The 15,456-nt window shown below is 50.2% G+C and overlaps 1 protein-coding gene across 1 annotated transcript in view; it reads right to left on the bottom strand.

Annotated features, from left to right (window-relative positions):
• Positions 1-1,644: 1,644 nt before the first annotated feature.
• KIAA1614 (KIAA1614 ortholog) overlaps positions 1,645-15,456 on the bottom strand; it is a 39,941-nt gene continuing 26,129 nt past the window's right edge. Inside the window, exons 8-10 of the mRNA XM_035010568.1 lie at positions 7,913-8,040; positions 7,029-7,213; positions 1,645-2,867 (exon numbers count right to left, since the gene is read on the bottom strand). Of these exons, the coding sequence (XP_034866459.1) occupies positions 2,674-2,867; positions 7,029-7,213; positions 7,913-8,040 (507 nt within the window). The 3' untranslated portion in view covers positions 1,645-2,673. The remainder of the gene's footprint in view (positions 2,868-7,028; positions 7,214-7,912; positions 8,041-15,456) is intronic.

The following is a 15,456-nucleotide window of genomic DNA, read 5'->3' as shown; positions in this document are numbered from 1 at the left end:
TGCCCTCATCCTTCCTGTCAGCTCCTACTCGTGTTACAAAGCCCCGCGTGGGTGCCCCTTGGACGGAGGTGAGCCTTGGTCCCCCACCGAGGGCGGATCTGGCGCAGGCGGCATCTCCGGCCCCCTCTCCTGCTCGGCTGCCCGCACCAGGCCTAATGTCTGCGTCTCCCCTAGACTGTGGCCCCTGGAGCCCGTCTTTCTCACCTGCCCGAGCTCCTGCCTGTCACAGGTCCTGGCTCCCAGTTAATACACGACGTTCTAAGTGGGAACATTCTGATGGCTGTGTGGGGGACGCAGGGCTGACCTGGTGAGCAGCTCCCCAGGCAGAGCAGATGGGAACTGTCAGACAGGTGTCTGGAGGAATCCAAGTCCCCTCCCACCCACACAAGTCGGGCCCCCTGGCACCACTTTACCCAAGAAGCGCAGGTCTACTTTCCACACAGTCCAGAGTGTCCACTCCCGTCTGTCAAGCCTTTTTCGGGGGCTGTGGGAGGGGTCGCAGCAGGAGGAGTGGGCCCTGTGTCAGAGACACCTGTCATTGTGTAAAGGATCTCCATCTGTGTAAAGGAAGATGCTACACAGAGCTTACCTGGCAAATCTATTTTTTAAGGACTGAATAGGATGTGTCGAGAGCCTGGCCCTGACCCTGGCAGGTAACAGAAGCAGATGCGCAGGATTCCTTAGAGACCTTCCCCGGCCTTGTCCCAGCCAGAGCCCCCTTCTTCCCTTTCTTCCCTTTCTTCCCAGTTGGAGCCAGAAGGGCATGTTGTCCATGATCGCCATACAGAGAAGAGAGGTGCCTTTGTCCCTAGAAGCTTTCATTCAACATGAAACTTCATGACCTCAAGACCAAGAATTGGGGTACAGGAGCTGCCAGTGTTCCCCCATGACTATACTTTCTGACATGAGGCCATTCCCAAGTTTGGGGGGCCAGGATGCTCTCTGAGATGTCCCAGCACCCTCTTCACACCCTGCAGGCCCAAACACTTGTTCCACCGGCCTCCCTGCTCCCCTGCTGGCAGCTCCCCATTCCTCCCACATTCCCCCCCACCCCAGGTGGCTCAGTCTCCCAGTCCTACAGTGCGGAGGGGCTCTGGGAGCACCCCTCAACCCTTAGCCTCCAGGGGCCAGTAAAGAGGGGTTTTAACTGGTTCCTGCAGGTAGGGCCTGAAACACTCACTGCACACTCCACAGGATTGCCTGCCTCCTCCCCCATCGTCTTTCCCGCAGCCCACATGTGCCTTTCAGTGATCTTGCCCACGGAAAGCTGCTAGGACACTCGTTTTAGCGAAGGCTGTGTGTTTTCCCAAGGTCTACAACAGCCCTGAAGCTGCCCTCTGCACTCCCCGCCCCCCAGTATCACCTACCCAAAGCCCCTAGCTCCATTCTGTCTTCTGTTCAGAAATGCACCTTGCCCAAGGCTCCTCTCCCAGCGGAAGGACTGTCTCTGGAGGCTTCTGCATCCCTGGCTGTCACCCCAACCCCAGGGGACCGCCCAGGCCTTCCCCTCTGGCAGGCCCAACACAGCTCACTGCTGGGCCTGTATCCTCCCTCCCTCTTCCCCCACCCCAGAACCCCGCTCTTGGCCATTCAAGGTCAAGTGAGCATCCAGCCCAGAATTTAGCGACTCAAAGCGAGAGAAGCTTCAGCTTTGCTTTTTAATAATTTAAGACTGACACACGGCCATCCACTCCCAGAGTCCCAACCCTTTGGGCCTAGAGCTGGGAGGCAGCCGGGTGGAGAGCCCATCCCCCTGCCTGTACCCGTCATTGCACTCCCTGCCGGCCCACCCCCAGCAGCCATCAGGGAGCCTGGGCAGAGAGCCTGTGGCTGGGGACAGCCTGGCACTGGCTGCAGCCTGTGCCCACACTCCACCGGAGAAGGCAGGCAGGCCCTCCCCACCAGCGCCAGCCTTGCCCTGGGCAGAGGCAGAGGGCAGGGGGCTGGGGGTGGAGCCGGCCAGACCCACTGGCCACAGCGGCACTTCCCTGACATTGGTCTCGGGTTCATTGTTTTTCCCCCTCCAACTTTATATATCACAAAAATTTCCCAGAGATTCTTAATATTCTGGCTGCCAGATAACATCTCCCAGATGTTCTCACACCAGACCACATATTCCAGTTTTGGGTTTGGAATATATGGCCCATGGCTTTAGGCTGTTACACTAGGACACTTTGCCCATTTCCGGAAAAAGAGCAAAGGTGTCAAATGGGACATGGAAGACAGGAGACTTTAAAGGCAGACTCAAGGCCAATATGGCCAAGCCCTTTCTTTGGTTCTGGAGTGTGGAGGCTGGGGGAGACCCTGCTCGAGAGTGGGATGAGACTTGGGGTGAGGAGACAATCAGGGGCTCACCCAAGTACCCCGGAATCTCTCTCCTCCTCCCGCCGACAAAGGTACAGAAAGATGTTGACACCACTTCTGGCATGGAAGGAGATCCGTGTTTGCTTTCCCCAGTTCGGCATAAATTAACATCCCTAAACAAAACACACCATCCTGCCCTCACCCTACGGTCGTCAATCCCAGAAGCCCCTGCCACAGCCTAAGCGGTTACACGCCACTGTGATCTGTTTTCACCCATAAAGCAGCTCCGTGCAGTGCCTTTCCAGCCGTCCCTCCTGGGGCAGGTCAGGGCTTCCGAGGGGGTGACAGTGAGGGCAAAACAGCCCTGGGTCACTGAGGGACAGGCCTCTGCCTCAGCACACGGACTGACAAGCTCTCCGCGTGGGCCAGGAGCTCTTTAATGTGAGCCAAGCCCAGCCCGGCAACCTTGGCCCCATTCACCTCGAGGATCTCATCCCCTACCCCCAGCAGCCCCGAGTACAGCTTGGCCATGCTCGCATCAGCCATCTCCTGCACGTAGAACCCTGCAAAGGAAAACAGGACAAGTGAACACATGAAATCCAGATGCAGCTCTGTGGAATGCTGACCCGGTGGTGTTTCGGGCGGGGGTCGAGGAGCGGGTGCTCATATAGGGCACTGCTCCATGAGCACGCACACGCACGCATGCACACACACACTCGCACGCGCACACCCTCATTATCCTACCTCACAACCACAACTGGCTTTCTATATAGATACAGTGTGCCCACCCTCATGGTATCATTTCATTTCTGTCTCTTTTAAAAAGCTGTGCAAATAATGCTTTAATAAAATAATGTTTTAAGCAAATAATGCTTGTTTTTTATTGTTATTATTCGTGTATACCCCTGTGTGAATGAGGTGATCTTATCTTTTTCTGAGATGAGCTTTGATTGTAGACTAGGAAGGAAACTGATGTTTAAAAATTAAGAAAAAAACCCCTACTTCACGCCTGCCACTGGGTGGGATTCACAAATATGATCCAGTTACTGCCTTCAAGAAGCTGGAGGGGTGGGAAGGTATCATTGGAGTAATGAACATGGCCGAGGTCAAATCCAAACCTGGTTTGCTTCATATTACTGTTAGGACCAGCTCCGGTCTCAATCTTCCTCAGAGGTGGTTCCTCACTGGGATTTGGAGGCATCTGGGCAAAAGCCCAGGAAACATAAAAATTCCACCCCCTATTTAAAGCCATGGTGGCTCACTTGTCCCTTATTCACACACATCCTGTCCCCCACACTGCCCCTAGGAAGGCCCTGCCTGGCCAGTGTGACCGTCTCCTGGGTCTCTCAGGTGCAGCGTGAGCCTGGGCAGAGCCTGATTCTTCCCCTTTCCCTGGGTCCGACTTGGGGAACCCACACCAGTGGAGCAGGCTCTGTGGGGCCTGGGGGCTGGCTAGCCTGAGTTCCCCGGGACTCTCCCGGCCGCACAGCACAGGCGAGTCCTGCTGAGGGACCCCTGTCACCTCAACTTCTTCTGAAAACCTTCCAGACTCCCCTTCAGTTAAGAGAATAAAGGGTCTTACAGGGAAAGCTGGGCACCACCCCGCGCCCGCCCCACCTCCAACTGAGCAAACACAGGTGATCTGAGAGCACAAGGCCAAGGTGTGGACGGTGTGCAGCTGACAACACCTGCAGAATTTAGGGGGGCCGCTCAGTGCCACCTTAAACGCCCTCACAGCTCCCCAGCCCAGGCCGCACCCTCCTTCCTCTCTACTTCTGCGTCCTAGAATCAGCTTCCTTGGAAGGGGCCTGAGAGGGCCTCTCCTCCCCCATCACGGTCTCGAGCCTGAAGGCATTTAACACACTTGGACTATAGTGGGACATCCTGCCTCTGCTGCCCCCCCCGCCCACAGGAGCTTTGTTCAGCCCAGCTTGTGGCACGCCTTCCAGAGCAACCCTCTGATGGGGGCTTGAAAGCACTGAAATCTCCTTCAAGGCACCTGAAGGTTGGTAGCTCTGAGTCTAGCAAAACCACCCTCCTGACACACTCCCTCTCCCGGGTCTGACTGTGGAACTCTCTCGGTGTGGGGGGCTTCTTGGCCAAGCCGAGCCTTTGCCGCCAGGCTGCCTCCCCTGACGCGGTATGCCGGCCATCTCAGCTGCTCGAGTGAGGCCTTTCTCGCAGCCCCTGCCCTATCTTCGACCCCTTCTGTCCGGGTGTTCTAACCACTTGCCTGCCCCCTTGCATGTTGCTGCCATGGACAGAGGGCAGGTAAGGAGGGGAGGGTGGTGCCTACAGAAATGGCTGCTGTAAGCAGGACATGCATGTGGGGAGCCAGGAGAAACCCCAAAAGCATGGAGCCAGAGCCGGACAGACACTGATGTCATGCCAGTCATTCTGGGGGAGACCCTGGGGTAGGCTTCACAACGGAACGTCGTGACAAAAATATGACAGACAGACTGCTGTTGTTGGTATTTACTGTCTGCTGGAAATGGCCTCTGTTCAGCATGGATCATCTCTGTGTGGTGCTCAGAAGCCGGAGGCCAAGCTTGCTGTTCTCATATGCTCGCACAGCATCGGATGTGACAGCCAGCAAGTTAGCCCCAGCGCCTGGACGTTTTAGCCAGGAATGCAGACCAGCCCCAGCTCACGGCCCCCCTGAGGCCCAGCAGGAGTGACCTGTGGCTGCTGGAGGAGGCTCTGCGGCCAGGAGGAACTAGCACCAGCCATGTTCCGTGGGCCTGGGGATCTCTGCGGGATAGCCGGTGGCCAACGGCGGCGGGAGCAGGGCACCGCCTGGGCAGGACAGGGAAGAGCTCGTACCGACCCAGGTGCGGGGTGCCATGGGGGGGCAGGGCAGGGCAGAGCCCAAGGAGCTCTTGGTCATTAGAGACCGCTGCCCACCAGACATCAACTCCACGACTGTCTGCAAAGCGGCCTAGCGGGACTTGGGGGGAAGATGAAGGGCAGAGCACAAGGCCCGGTTGTGTGTGACCTCACGTGGACAGATGGTGCAGATCATGGGCTCCCTGTCGGAGTTCTGTTCCCCAAATACAAATTCTCTTTGTGAAGAGGAAAGGGAAGAAAAGTACCAGGCACTTCCCCATGTACCTCACTGGACGCTCCTTTTGACTCTTCCAGGCAGGTTTGAGTATCTTCAGTTTAGAGATGAGAGAACTGAGGCTCAGAGAGGGTAAGTGACCTGCTCAGGTCACACAGCTGGCAGAGGCTCTGGAGTACAAACCGTGCCATGTCACCTAACTCTCTGCCCCTCTGGGAGGCCTGCCGCCCCTCACCTGAGGAACAGGGAGGCTAAAGGAAAGGGTGGAGTAGCTAACAGCCCGCTAGCCCTTTATGATGATCAGTATAAGTTCACAAACGCCATCTCCCTGTGAGGACAGACACTGTACCCCCCTGAGGTCCAGAGTGGGGAGAAACTCGGCCTCTTCCTCTCACGCTCAGGTAAAACCATCAGCAAACTGCGTCAAACTGCCTTCAAGTCAAGCTGACTGCAAGCACTTCTCACATCCCCACTGGTTCCCCAACCCGAGCCATCGCCGGCAAGTCTTTCCACCGAAATAGCTTTACAAGGGGTCTCCCTGGTCCACCTTCGACCCGCTAGCGTCTGTTCACGGTCGGGCGGCCAGCCGGGCAGCGGCACCCATTCCAAGTGCAAATCAGACAGAGCACATTGGTCCCTGCTCCAAGCCCCTGCCGCCTCCCAGCTCAGGGGGTGGGGAAGCCACCTCCCTCCTGAGCTCAGCGCCCTCTCTCCCCACTGCAGCTCTGTGCAGATCAACCCTGCAGCTCTTCTGACAGCCAAGCTCATTCCCACCCTCCAGCCTGGGCCTGGACTGCTCTTTCTCCAGACACCTCCGCTCAGAAGAGCTGCCCCACCCGCACTCCTGTCCTCCCACTCTCAGGCCCTCACCCTGCTTTGCTTGGATTCGTGTCTTCATACCCTCTGCTATCTGGCAGCTTATTTGGATAATATATAAAAATGTATACCTTTTTATAGGTACAGCCTATCTCCCTCCCTGGACTGTGGGCTCCTGAGGACAGGATCTTTTTCTGTTCCATTTCCTGCCCTATAGCCGGTATCTAAAACACCTAGTAGGTGCTCCGTGCAAACTCGCTGAAACAATGAACGACGGAACAGAGGTAAGAACTTGCTGCAGTCTGCAAACCTGGCAACAGGCAGATTTTTTTTCCAGGTTACATGACTTTGACCTAGGAGATCACCGCCCAGGACTGAACCCTGCTCTGCAGAGGGCAGCCAGGGCAGGATCCCCAGAACATCATCCCCTGGAGCCAGCGCTGCGGGAGGGAGCCGGACGCATAGCCAGGCGGGCTCACTGCACGTGGCCAGATAGCAGCCGGAGGAAGGGAACCATTACACGCACCAGCCGCATCACAGGGCTCCTGAGAACCAGCAAGCACAGCCTCCTCTGGGCGCTCCAGCAAAAAGGCGGCCCGATTCCGATTTCAGGATGTCAGCAGACAACAGAGGGGCAGTGGAGTCAGGCTCGCCATCCCTACCCACTCCAGCAGCCCCACACCTGACACTTTCCAAAGAGCCTTTGAAGGGAGAATTCCAGTCCTTTCGCTACAAGGCTGTCTGAGTCTGGAGCTCCGCGTCTCAGCCAGACTGGAAATGCCCATAGCCAAAAGTGGTCTGCTAAGGCCCCAGGGATATGGAGCCCAGAAAAGGGGAGGGGGCATACCTGAGTCCCGGCGCCCATTCCCGGAGGCCACGCAGAAGCCAAAAGAGCCCTCCGGGGAGCGTTGTAGCTGCAGCTGGGTTGTGCCATCTGGGAACACCTCCACCACGCGGCCCACCGTGCGCGCCTGGCTGGGGCCGCTCACGTCCTCCACACTGAGGGCACGTCGGGGTGAGGCCTTGGTTGGTCTGCCAGGGGACCGGAGACAGAGTGAGTTCAAAGAGGGCTGGGCACCGGGGCTCAATCACTCCCTGCCTTAAAGATGACGGATGCCTCTTGACTGGCTCCAACCAGCAAAAACAACATGCTAGGAACAAGACTGGAGGGTTGTCCCAGCGGTCTGAGGCTCCACAAAGCCTGGTGCAGGACCAGAAGCCCCCTGCTACCCAACCCCCCAACACAGAAACACAATTTTAAATTTTTGTGGGTGCAGAGCCCACTCTGAGAATCTAACCAAAGCTATGATATTATATAACATTTCCAGGAGTGAACAGGCCACTTGAGGTGCCTCCATGGAGCCCCAGATAAGAGCAGCTAGCCTAGAGGGTCTCGTCAGGGGGTGGGAGTTCTCTAGACAGGGTCACAGGTCAAGTGCCTCTTTGGGGGCCCCATCTCTGGATCTCTAATCAGATCTTCAGCTGGGCTAAGGAAGCTCTCTGAACATCCCGATTTTAGGATGTCATCAGACAGCAGAAGGATGGAAGAATCAAACCTTCCAACTCTACCCATTCCACCAACTCCACACCTTCTCAGAGCTCAGGTGCGCGGGGCAAGGCACTGAGATGCGGGCTCCAAGACTCCTGTGGCACCTGAGGCAGGACGGAGTTAGGCTTACAGCTCCACCGCCCATGCTGAGCTTACCCCCCACACCACTTGCCAACTCTTACCGGCCAACTGCACTGTGGTCTCCCGGCTCCCCTACCATGTAGAGGCTGGACCGGTCCCCCTTGCCACTCAGCAGAGAATGGAGGTTCTGAAAGGAGGCAGCTTTCCGATGTTGGTGAGATGGTGACACCTGGTGGTGAGGGTTCAATATTGCAGGTGAGAAAAGCCACGGCGTCTGGGGGTTGAGACCTGACCCTAACCATGAGCCTGAGGGCTTTTTTTTTTTTTTTAAGATTTTATTTATTTATTTGACAGAGAGAGAGAGCACAGGTAGGCAGAGAGGCAGACAGTGGGAGAAGCAGGCTCCCTGCAGAGCAGAAAGCCCGACGTGGGGCTCCATCCCAGGACCTTGGGACCATGACCAGGGCTGAAGGCAGACACTCAACCAACTGAGCCACCCAGGTGCCCCAAGCCCGAGGGATTTTTAAGAAAGTAATGATACAAGCTTTTGTCGCTACTTCAAAGTGCCCATCAGGAATCACCATAATTTACTCAAGTAGACAGTCCTATAGAGGTGATCTGAAGGTTCGTTTTTGGCTAAAATAACTTAGCACTAGAATACTAATAATTTCATTGATTAAGAAAATCTAATGTTCTCATTAAGAAAAAAGTGAAAGCAAATTAATTACAGAGTAATAAATACGATTTTAGAGTTAAAATATTAAAACTTTGTGATTCTTTAGTATCCCTTTTATGATTGTTTATATTAAAATTTTTTATCTGAGGACTTCCAGGAAAGATGGCTGAGTACAACAATCCCAAGCTCACTTCATCCCATGGATACAATTAGATAACACGCATACCAGTGTAAATAAGCCATAAAACAATCCAAAGCCTGGCAGAACAGACTCTTTACAGCTGAATGTAGAGAAGAGTCCACCTCGAAGAGGGTAGGAGGGGTGGAGATTCACTCGGGAGCTAAATGAATCTGCAGGACCATCAGAGGGAGGGAGGGACACTGGGTGCAGAGAGAGGGGGAGAGGAGAGGACCAGACCCTCACACCAGGCATACCAGGCATGAGGAACCTGCACAGGGAAGATGAATCCTCATAACATTTGGCTTTGAAAACCAGAGAGGCCTAATTTCAGGAGTTCCTAAAGTCAGTGGCGCTTAACAATGGAACTTTAAAAATCAGTAGGCTTGGCTCTGGGAGACCTGGGAAGATGATAAGAAACTGAGTCCCTGCCCTTAAAGAGACTGCACAGCAAAGAGCCCCACTGAGATACAGCATGGAGAAGCAGCAGTTTGAAAAACACCTGGGGTATATGGGAGGGAGACTTTTTACTAATCTCAGAGTCTGTGCTGGAAGGGCAGGGATCTTTGGGAGACTTCTCTAGGAACAAAGGAGCAGGCAGGCACCATTTCCCTCCCCTGCCCCCCAGCCTAGACACATGGACAGCTGGGAGAACCAGCACAGCACCAACACTCTCCACCTAACTTGCTAACAGCACAGCATATCCCCTCGTTCTCTTGTGCACATGCCCCCTCCGATATGCCCTTGGCCAGAGCCCATTCAAAGTGGTGCCATAAGTCTGGCAGTGTGCAAAGCAGCCATGACAGTGACTCCTGCCCTGGGGAGAGGGGAAGATAACCATATATACCAGCCTGAGACTGTGGCCCCAGCAGTCCCACCAACAAAAGCTTCTCACAGGGCAACACAGAGAAAGCGCCCTGTAGTTCAATACTATTGCATCTCTGGCAAATGCCTGGTCTGACTCAACTCAAGTCTAAGGCAGCCCAGCAGTGGCCCACTAACACTGCAGGGACCAAACACCGCCCACAACAGGCAAAGAGAGCCACTGCAGATGACTGGACTGAAGGCAAAAGCAGCTCAGCCACAAGAGCAGGGCACACGCAACACACAGAGGAGACCCCCCTGAAGCACCAGGTTCTGATGAACAGGGGACACAGCACTGCAGGGCACTACAGGACCTCTTGTTCATAAGGCCACCACTTTCAAGAGCAGGAGACATAGCTGACTTTCCTAACACAAAGAAACAGACATAAAGTTAGTCAAAATGAGGAGACAGAGAAATAAGTCTCAAATGAAAGAACAGGACAAAATCACAGCAAGAGAGCTAAATGAAACAGAGATAAGTAATATGCCTGACAGAGAATTTAAAGTAATGGTCAGGGATGCCTGGGTGGCTCAGATGGTTAAGTGTCTGACTCTCGATTTCAGCTCAGGTCATGATCTCCAGGTTGTGAAATCGAGCCCCACATCAGGCTTCACACTGGGCATGGAGCCTGCTTATAATTCTCTCTCTCCCTCTCCCTCTGTCTCTCCTGTCCCCTTTCTCTCTCCCTCTCCAATAATAATAATAATAATAATAATAATAATAATAGTAATAAATAAAGTAATGGTCATAAAGATATTCACTGGACTTGAGAAAAGAGTGGAGGACCTGAATGAGACCCTTACCAAAGAGATAGAAAACATAAAAAAGAACTACTCAGAGATAAAGAATTCAATAACTGAAATTAAAAATACACTAGATAGAATAAATAGTAGACTAGAGGAATCAGAAGAATGGGTCTGTGAGCTGGAGGATAGAGTAATGGACAGCAATCAAGCTGAACAGCAGAGAGAAAAATAATAATAATAAATGAAAATAGACTTAGGGAACTCAGTGACACCATCAAGCATAATATAATTCTCATTATAGGGATCCCTGACAGAGAAGAGAGAGAAAAGGAGGCAGAAAACTTTCCGAATCTGGGGAAAGAAACAGAGATTCAGAGCCAGGAGGCACAGAGAACCCGCAACAAAATCAACCCAAAGAAGTCCACACTAAGATACATAGTAACTAAAAAGGTAAAAAGTAGTGATAAAGAGAATTTTAAAAGCAGCAAGAGAAAACGGTTACATACAAGGGAAACCCCCTAAGGCTATCAGCTGATTTTTCAGCAGAAACTTTGCAGGCCAGAAGAGAGGGGCATGATACATTCAAAGTGCTGAAAGGAAAAAACCTGCAGCCAAGAGTACTCTATCCAGCAAGGCTATCATTCAAAATAGAAGGTGAGATAAAGAGTTTCCCAGACAAAAGTTAGAGGAATTCATGACCACTAAGCCAGCCCTACAAAAAATGTTGAAGGGAACTTTTTGAGTGGAAAGGAAAGGCCTTAAGTAAGAGTAAGAAAAGTAGGAAACCCAGAGGCAGTAAAATTAAGTATATCTATAAAAATGAGTCAAGGGATTCACAAGGTAAAAAGATGTAAAGTAGGATACCATATACTTAAAATGTGGAGTAGGGAGGAGAGGAGTAAAGAATGGGTTCAAACTGAAGTGACCATCAACTTAATACAGACTGCTGTATGCAGAAGATGTTATTTATAAACCTAACAGTAACCACAAATCAAGAGCCAGTAATAGATATGCAAAAAACAAAGAGAAAGGAATCCAAGTATATCACTAAAGAAAGCCAGCAAACCAAGAGAGAAAAGAGCAAGAGAAGAAAGGAACAGAAAAGAACTACAAAAACAACCATAAAACAAGTAACAAAATGGCAAGAAGTACATGTGTATCAATAATTACTCTGAATGTAAGTGGACTAACTGCTCCAAACGAAAGACACAGGTCGGTGGAATGGAGAAAAAAGCAAGATCTGCTGCCAACAAGAGACTCATTTCAGACCTAAGGACACATGCAGGTTGAAAGTGAGGGTATGGAGAAACATTTATCATGCAAAAAGATGTGAAAAGAAAGCCGGGGGAGCAATACTTATATTAGACAAAATATACTTTTTTTTTTTAAGATTTTATTTATTTGACACAGAGCGAGAGATAGAGAGCACAAGCAGGGGGAGCGGCAGGCAGAGGGAGAAGGAGAAGCAGATTCTCCACTGAGGAAGGAGCCCAATACAGGGCTGGATCCCAGGACCCTGGGATCATGACCTGAGCCGAAGGCAGCTGCTTAACCAACCGAGGCACCCAGGCACCCCTGGACAAAATATACTTTAAAACAAAGACTGTAACAAGAGACAAAGAAGGACACTATATATAATCATTAAGGGGACAATCCAATAAGAAGATATAGCAATTGTAAATATTTATGCACCCAACATGGGAGCACCCACATTCTTAAAGCAGTTAATAACAAACATAAAGGAAGTAATCACTAGTAATACAATAATAGGAGGGGTCTTTAACACCCAACTAACATCAATGGACAGGTCATCCAAACAGGAAATTGACAAAGAAACAGTGGCTTTGAATGACACACTGGACCAGATGGATCTAACAGATATATTCAGAACATCCCACCCTAAAACAGCAGAATATACATTCTTTTCAAGTGCACATGGAACATTATCCAGAAGAGATCACATATTAGGTCACAAACCAAGTCTCAACAAATTCAAAAAGACTGAAGTCATACCATGTATCTTTTCTGACCACAATGTTGTGAAACTAGAAATCAATCACAAGAAAAAATCTGGAAATAGCACAAATACATGAGGTTAAATAACGTGCTACTAAACAATGAATGGGTCAACCAAGAAATCAAAGGGGAGGGGCACCTGGGTGGCTCAGTCAGTTAAACGACCGACTCTTGATTTCAGCTCAGGTCATGATCTCAGGGTCCTGGGATTGAAGCCCACATGGGCTCTGTGATCAGTGAGATGTCTATTTAAGATTCTCTCTCTCCCTCTCCCTCCGCCCCTCTCCCCTCTCTCTCTCTAAAATAAACAAATAATCTTAAAAAAAAAAAAAACAAGGAAAGAAATCAGGGACACCTGGGTAGCTCAGTTGGTTAAGCATCTGCCTTTGGCTCAGGTCATGATCCCAGAGTCTTCGGATTGAGTCCCGCATTGGGCTCCCTGCTCAGAAGGGAGCCTGCTTCTCCCTCTGCCTGCCACTCCCCCTGCTTGTGCTCTTTCTCTCTCTCTGACAAATAAATAGGTAAAATCTTAAAAAAAAAAAAAAAAAAAAAAAAAACCTTTAAAAATTTTTTAAAAAAAGAAATCAAAGAGGAAATTGAAAAATACATGGAGACAAATGAAAATGAAAACACAATGGTCCAAAATCTTTGGGATGCAGCAAAAGCTGTTCTAAGGGAGAAATTTATAGGAAGACAGGCCTACCTCAAGAAGCCAGAAAAATCTCAAATAAACGACTTAACCTTGTATCTACAGGAGCTAGAAAAAAGAACAAACAAAACCCAAAACCAGTAGAAGGAAGGAAATAATTAATATTAGAGCAGAAATAAATGAAATGGAAACTAAAAAACCAATAAAACAGATCAATGAAACCAGGAGCTGGTTCTTTGAGAAGATCAACAAAACCAATAAACCTTTAAGCCAGACTCACCAAGAAAAAAAGGGGAGGGGGATTCAAATAAAATCAGAAATGAAAGAGGAGAAATAACTGACCCCACAGAAATACAAAGGATTATAAGAGAATAGTATGGAAAACTATATGACAACAAACTGGACAACCTAGAAGAAATAGATAAATTCCTAAAACATATAACCTTCCAAAACGGAATCAGGGAGAAATAGAAAACTTGAACAGACTGATTACCAGCAATTAAATTGAATCAGTAATCAAAAGATTCCCAATAAAAGTCCGGACCAGACAGCTTTACAGGTGAATCCTACCAAACATTTAAAGAAGAATTAATGCCTATTCTTCTCAAACTAATCCAAAAAATAGAAGAGGAAAAATAGAATTACCCAGCAATTCCACTGCTAGATATTTACCCAGAGGAAATGAAAACACTAATTCAAAAAGAAACACACACCCCTATGTTCACTGTAGCATTATTTACAATAGCCAAATTATGGAAGCAGTCCCCGTGTCCATCGACAGATGAATGGATAAATTAGATGTGACATATACACAACAGAATATTACTCAGCTATAAAAAAGAATGAAATCTTGTTATTTGCAACAACATCGATGGATCTAGAGAGTATAATGCTAAGTCAAATCAGTCAGAGAAAGACAAACACCATATCATTTCATTCACATGTGGAATTTAAGAAACCAAACAAATGGACAAAAAGACAAACCAAAAAACAGACTCTACATTATAGAGAACAAACTGATGGTTTCCAGAGGGAAGGGGGTGGGGGGATGGATGAAGTAGGTGAAGGGGATTAAGAGCACACTTATCTTGATGAGCACTGAGTAATGTATAGAATTGTTGAATTACTATATTGTGCACCTGAAACTAATATAACTCTGTATGTTAACTATACTGGAATTTAAAAGAATTATCTCAGTATGCACCTTAAAACATTGTGCATAAAAAGGTAGACAAGACAAAAATCCCTTAAGGAGTTCACCCACCACTGGGGGTGGGGTTGAACACAGATGAGTTAACAGCCCTAAATACTTGCTGTAAGTGCCAGGCTAAAAGATGGACGTGCAGGGAAGCAGAGAGAGACTCCAGTTTAGGAGGTCTGGGGACACTGCAGAAAATGACACCTGAGCGAGGCTTGAAGCATGAACTTTCCAGGTGAAGACCAGTAAGGGTGCTCCAGGTAGAAGAAACAGCAGGTGCAAGGACATGGAGAGATGATAGAAAGCATATGTTCCGGAACAGGGTTTGGATGGTTAGGCTGCAGACAGGAGATGGGCTGGAGCCAGGGGACAGACCTGGAAGGACCTTATATGGCCTGCTAAGGAGCCACTGGAATGATGTTAATCAGAAGAGAGACAAAAATAGATCTGTGTTCTAGAAACTGACCCAGTGAGGGGGCTATTGTGAGGGTGGGGGAGGTGGAAAAGGAGACAGGCTTTTAAACAAACATGGCACACATTATTTACCACATGCTCTCAAGAAGAAAGGTACATTATCCGGGCGCCTGGGGGGCTCAGTCGGGTAAGCGTCTGCCTTCGGCTCAGGTCATGATCCCAGGATCCTGGGATTGAGCCCCCATATTGGGCTCCCTGCTCAGCAGGGAGCCTGCTTCTCCCGCTCTCTCTGCCCCTCTCACCCCTGCTTGTGCGCTCTCTTTCTCTCTCTCAAATAAATAAATAAAATATATAAAAAAAAAAAAAAGAAGAAGAAATAAGGTATATTATCAAGAGGTTTAGAGGGGGCCCTAACCTCGTGTCCAAGTTCAGGAAGGCTTCCTGGGAGAAGTCATGCTTACCTCAGACCTGGAAGACCAGGGGGCATTCCCCAGGGAGAAGAGAGAGAGGAGAGTGTTCCAGATGCGGGGTCAAATGTCAAAAAGCCACAGCCGCCCGGGGACGCGGGAGCCCAGTGTGGTCGGGTGTGGGAACAGGGCCCACGCAGGAGGGCAAAATGAAAAGGAAACCAGGGCGGCACCTGCCCACACGTGGCGACGGGAGAGTCTAAGGCAAGGGGAGCCGATCTAAAGGAGGGAGCCCCCATCCGAGGTGTCACGTTCTGGGGGAGACGGATTCTCATTGCATCGTCTTTCGTCAGTCCTTGAGCCGTTCTCTCTGCTGCTCTGTCCTCCCCGCACGTGGTCCCACCCTTGGTTGGCCAGCTTGCTCTCTCTCTTTACCCACTCACTCGGCTTGCGTCGCCGACAGTCTCTATGCCAGGCTAGCGGCGTCCTTGCCCTT

The sequence above is a fragment of the Mirounga leonina genome, unplaced genomic scaffold (genome assembly GCF_011800145.1).
Source record: "Mirounga leonina isolate KUSES-001 unplaced genomic scaffold, KU_Mleo_1.0 Mir_154, whole genome shotgun sequence".
Lineage (NCBI taxonomy): Eukaryota > Metazoa > Chordata > Mammalia > Carnivora > Phocidae > Mirounga > Mirounga leonina.
The sequence above is the reverse complement of the archived record's forward strand: the minus strand, read 5'-3'. Positions and strand labels throughout refer to the sequence as shown.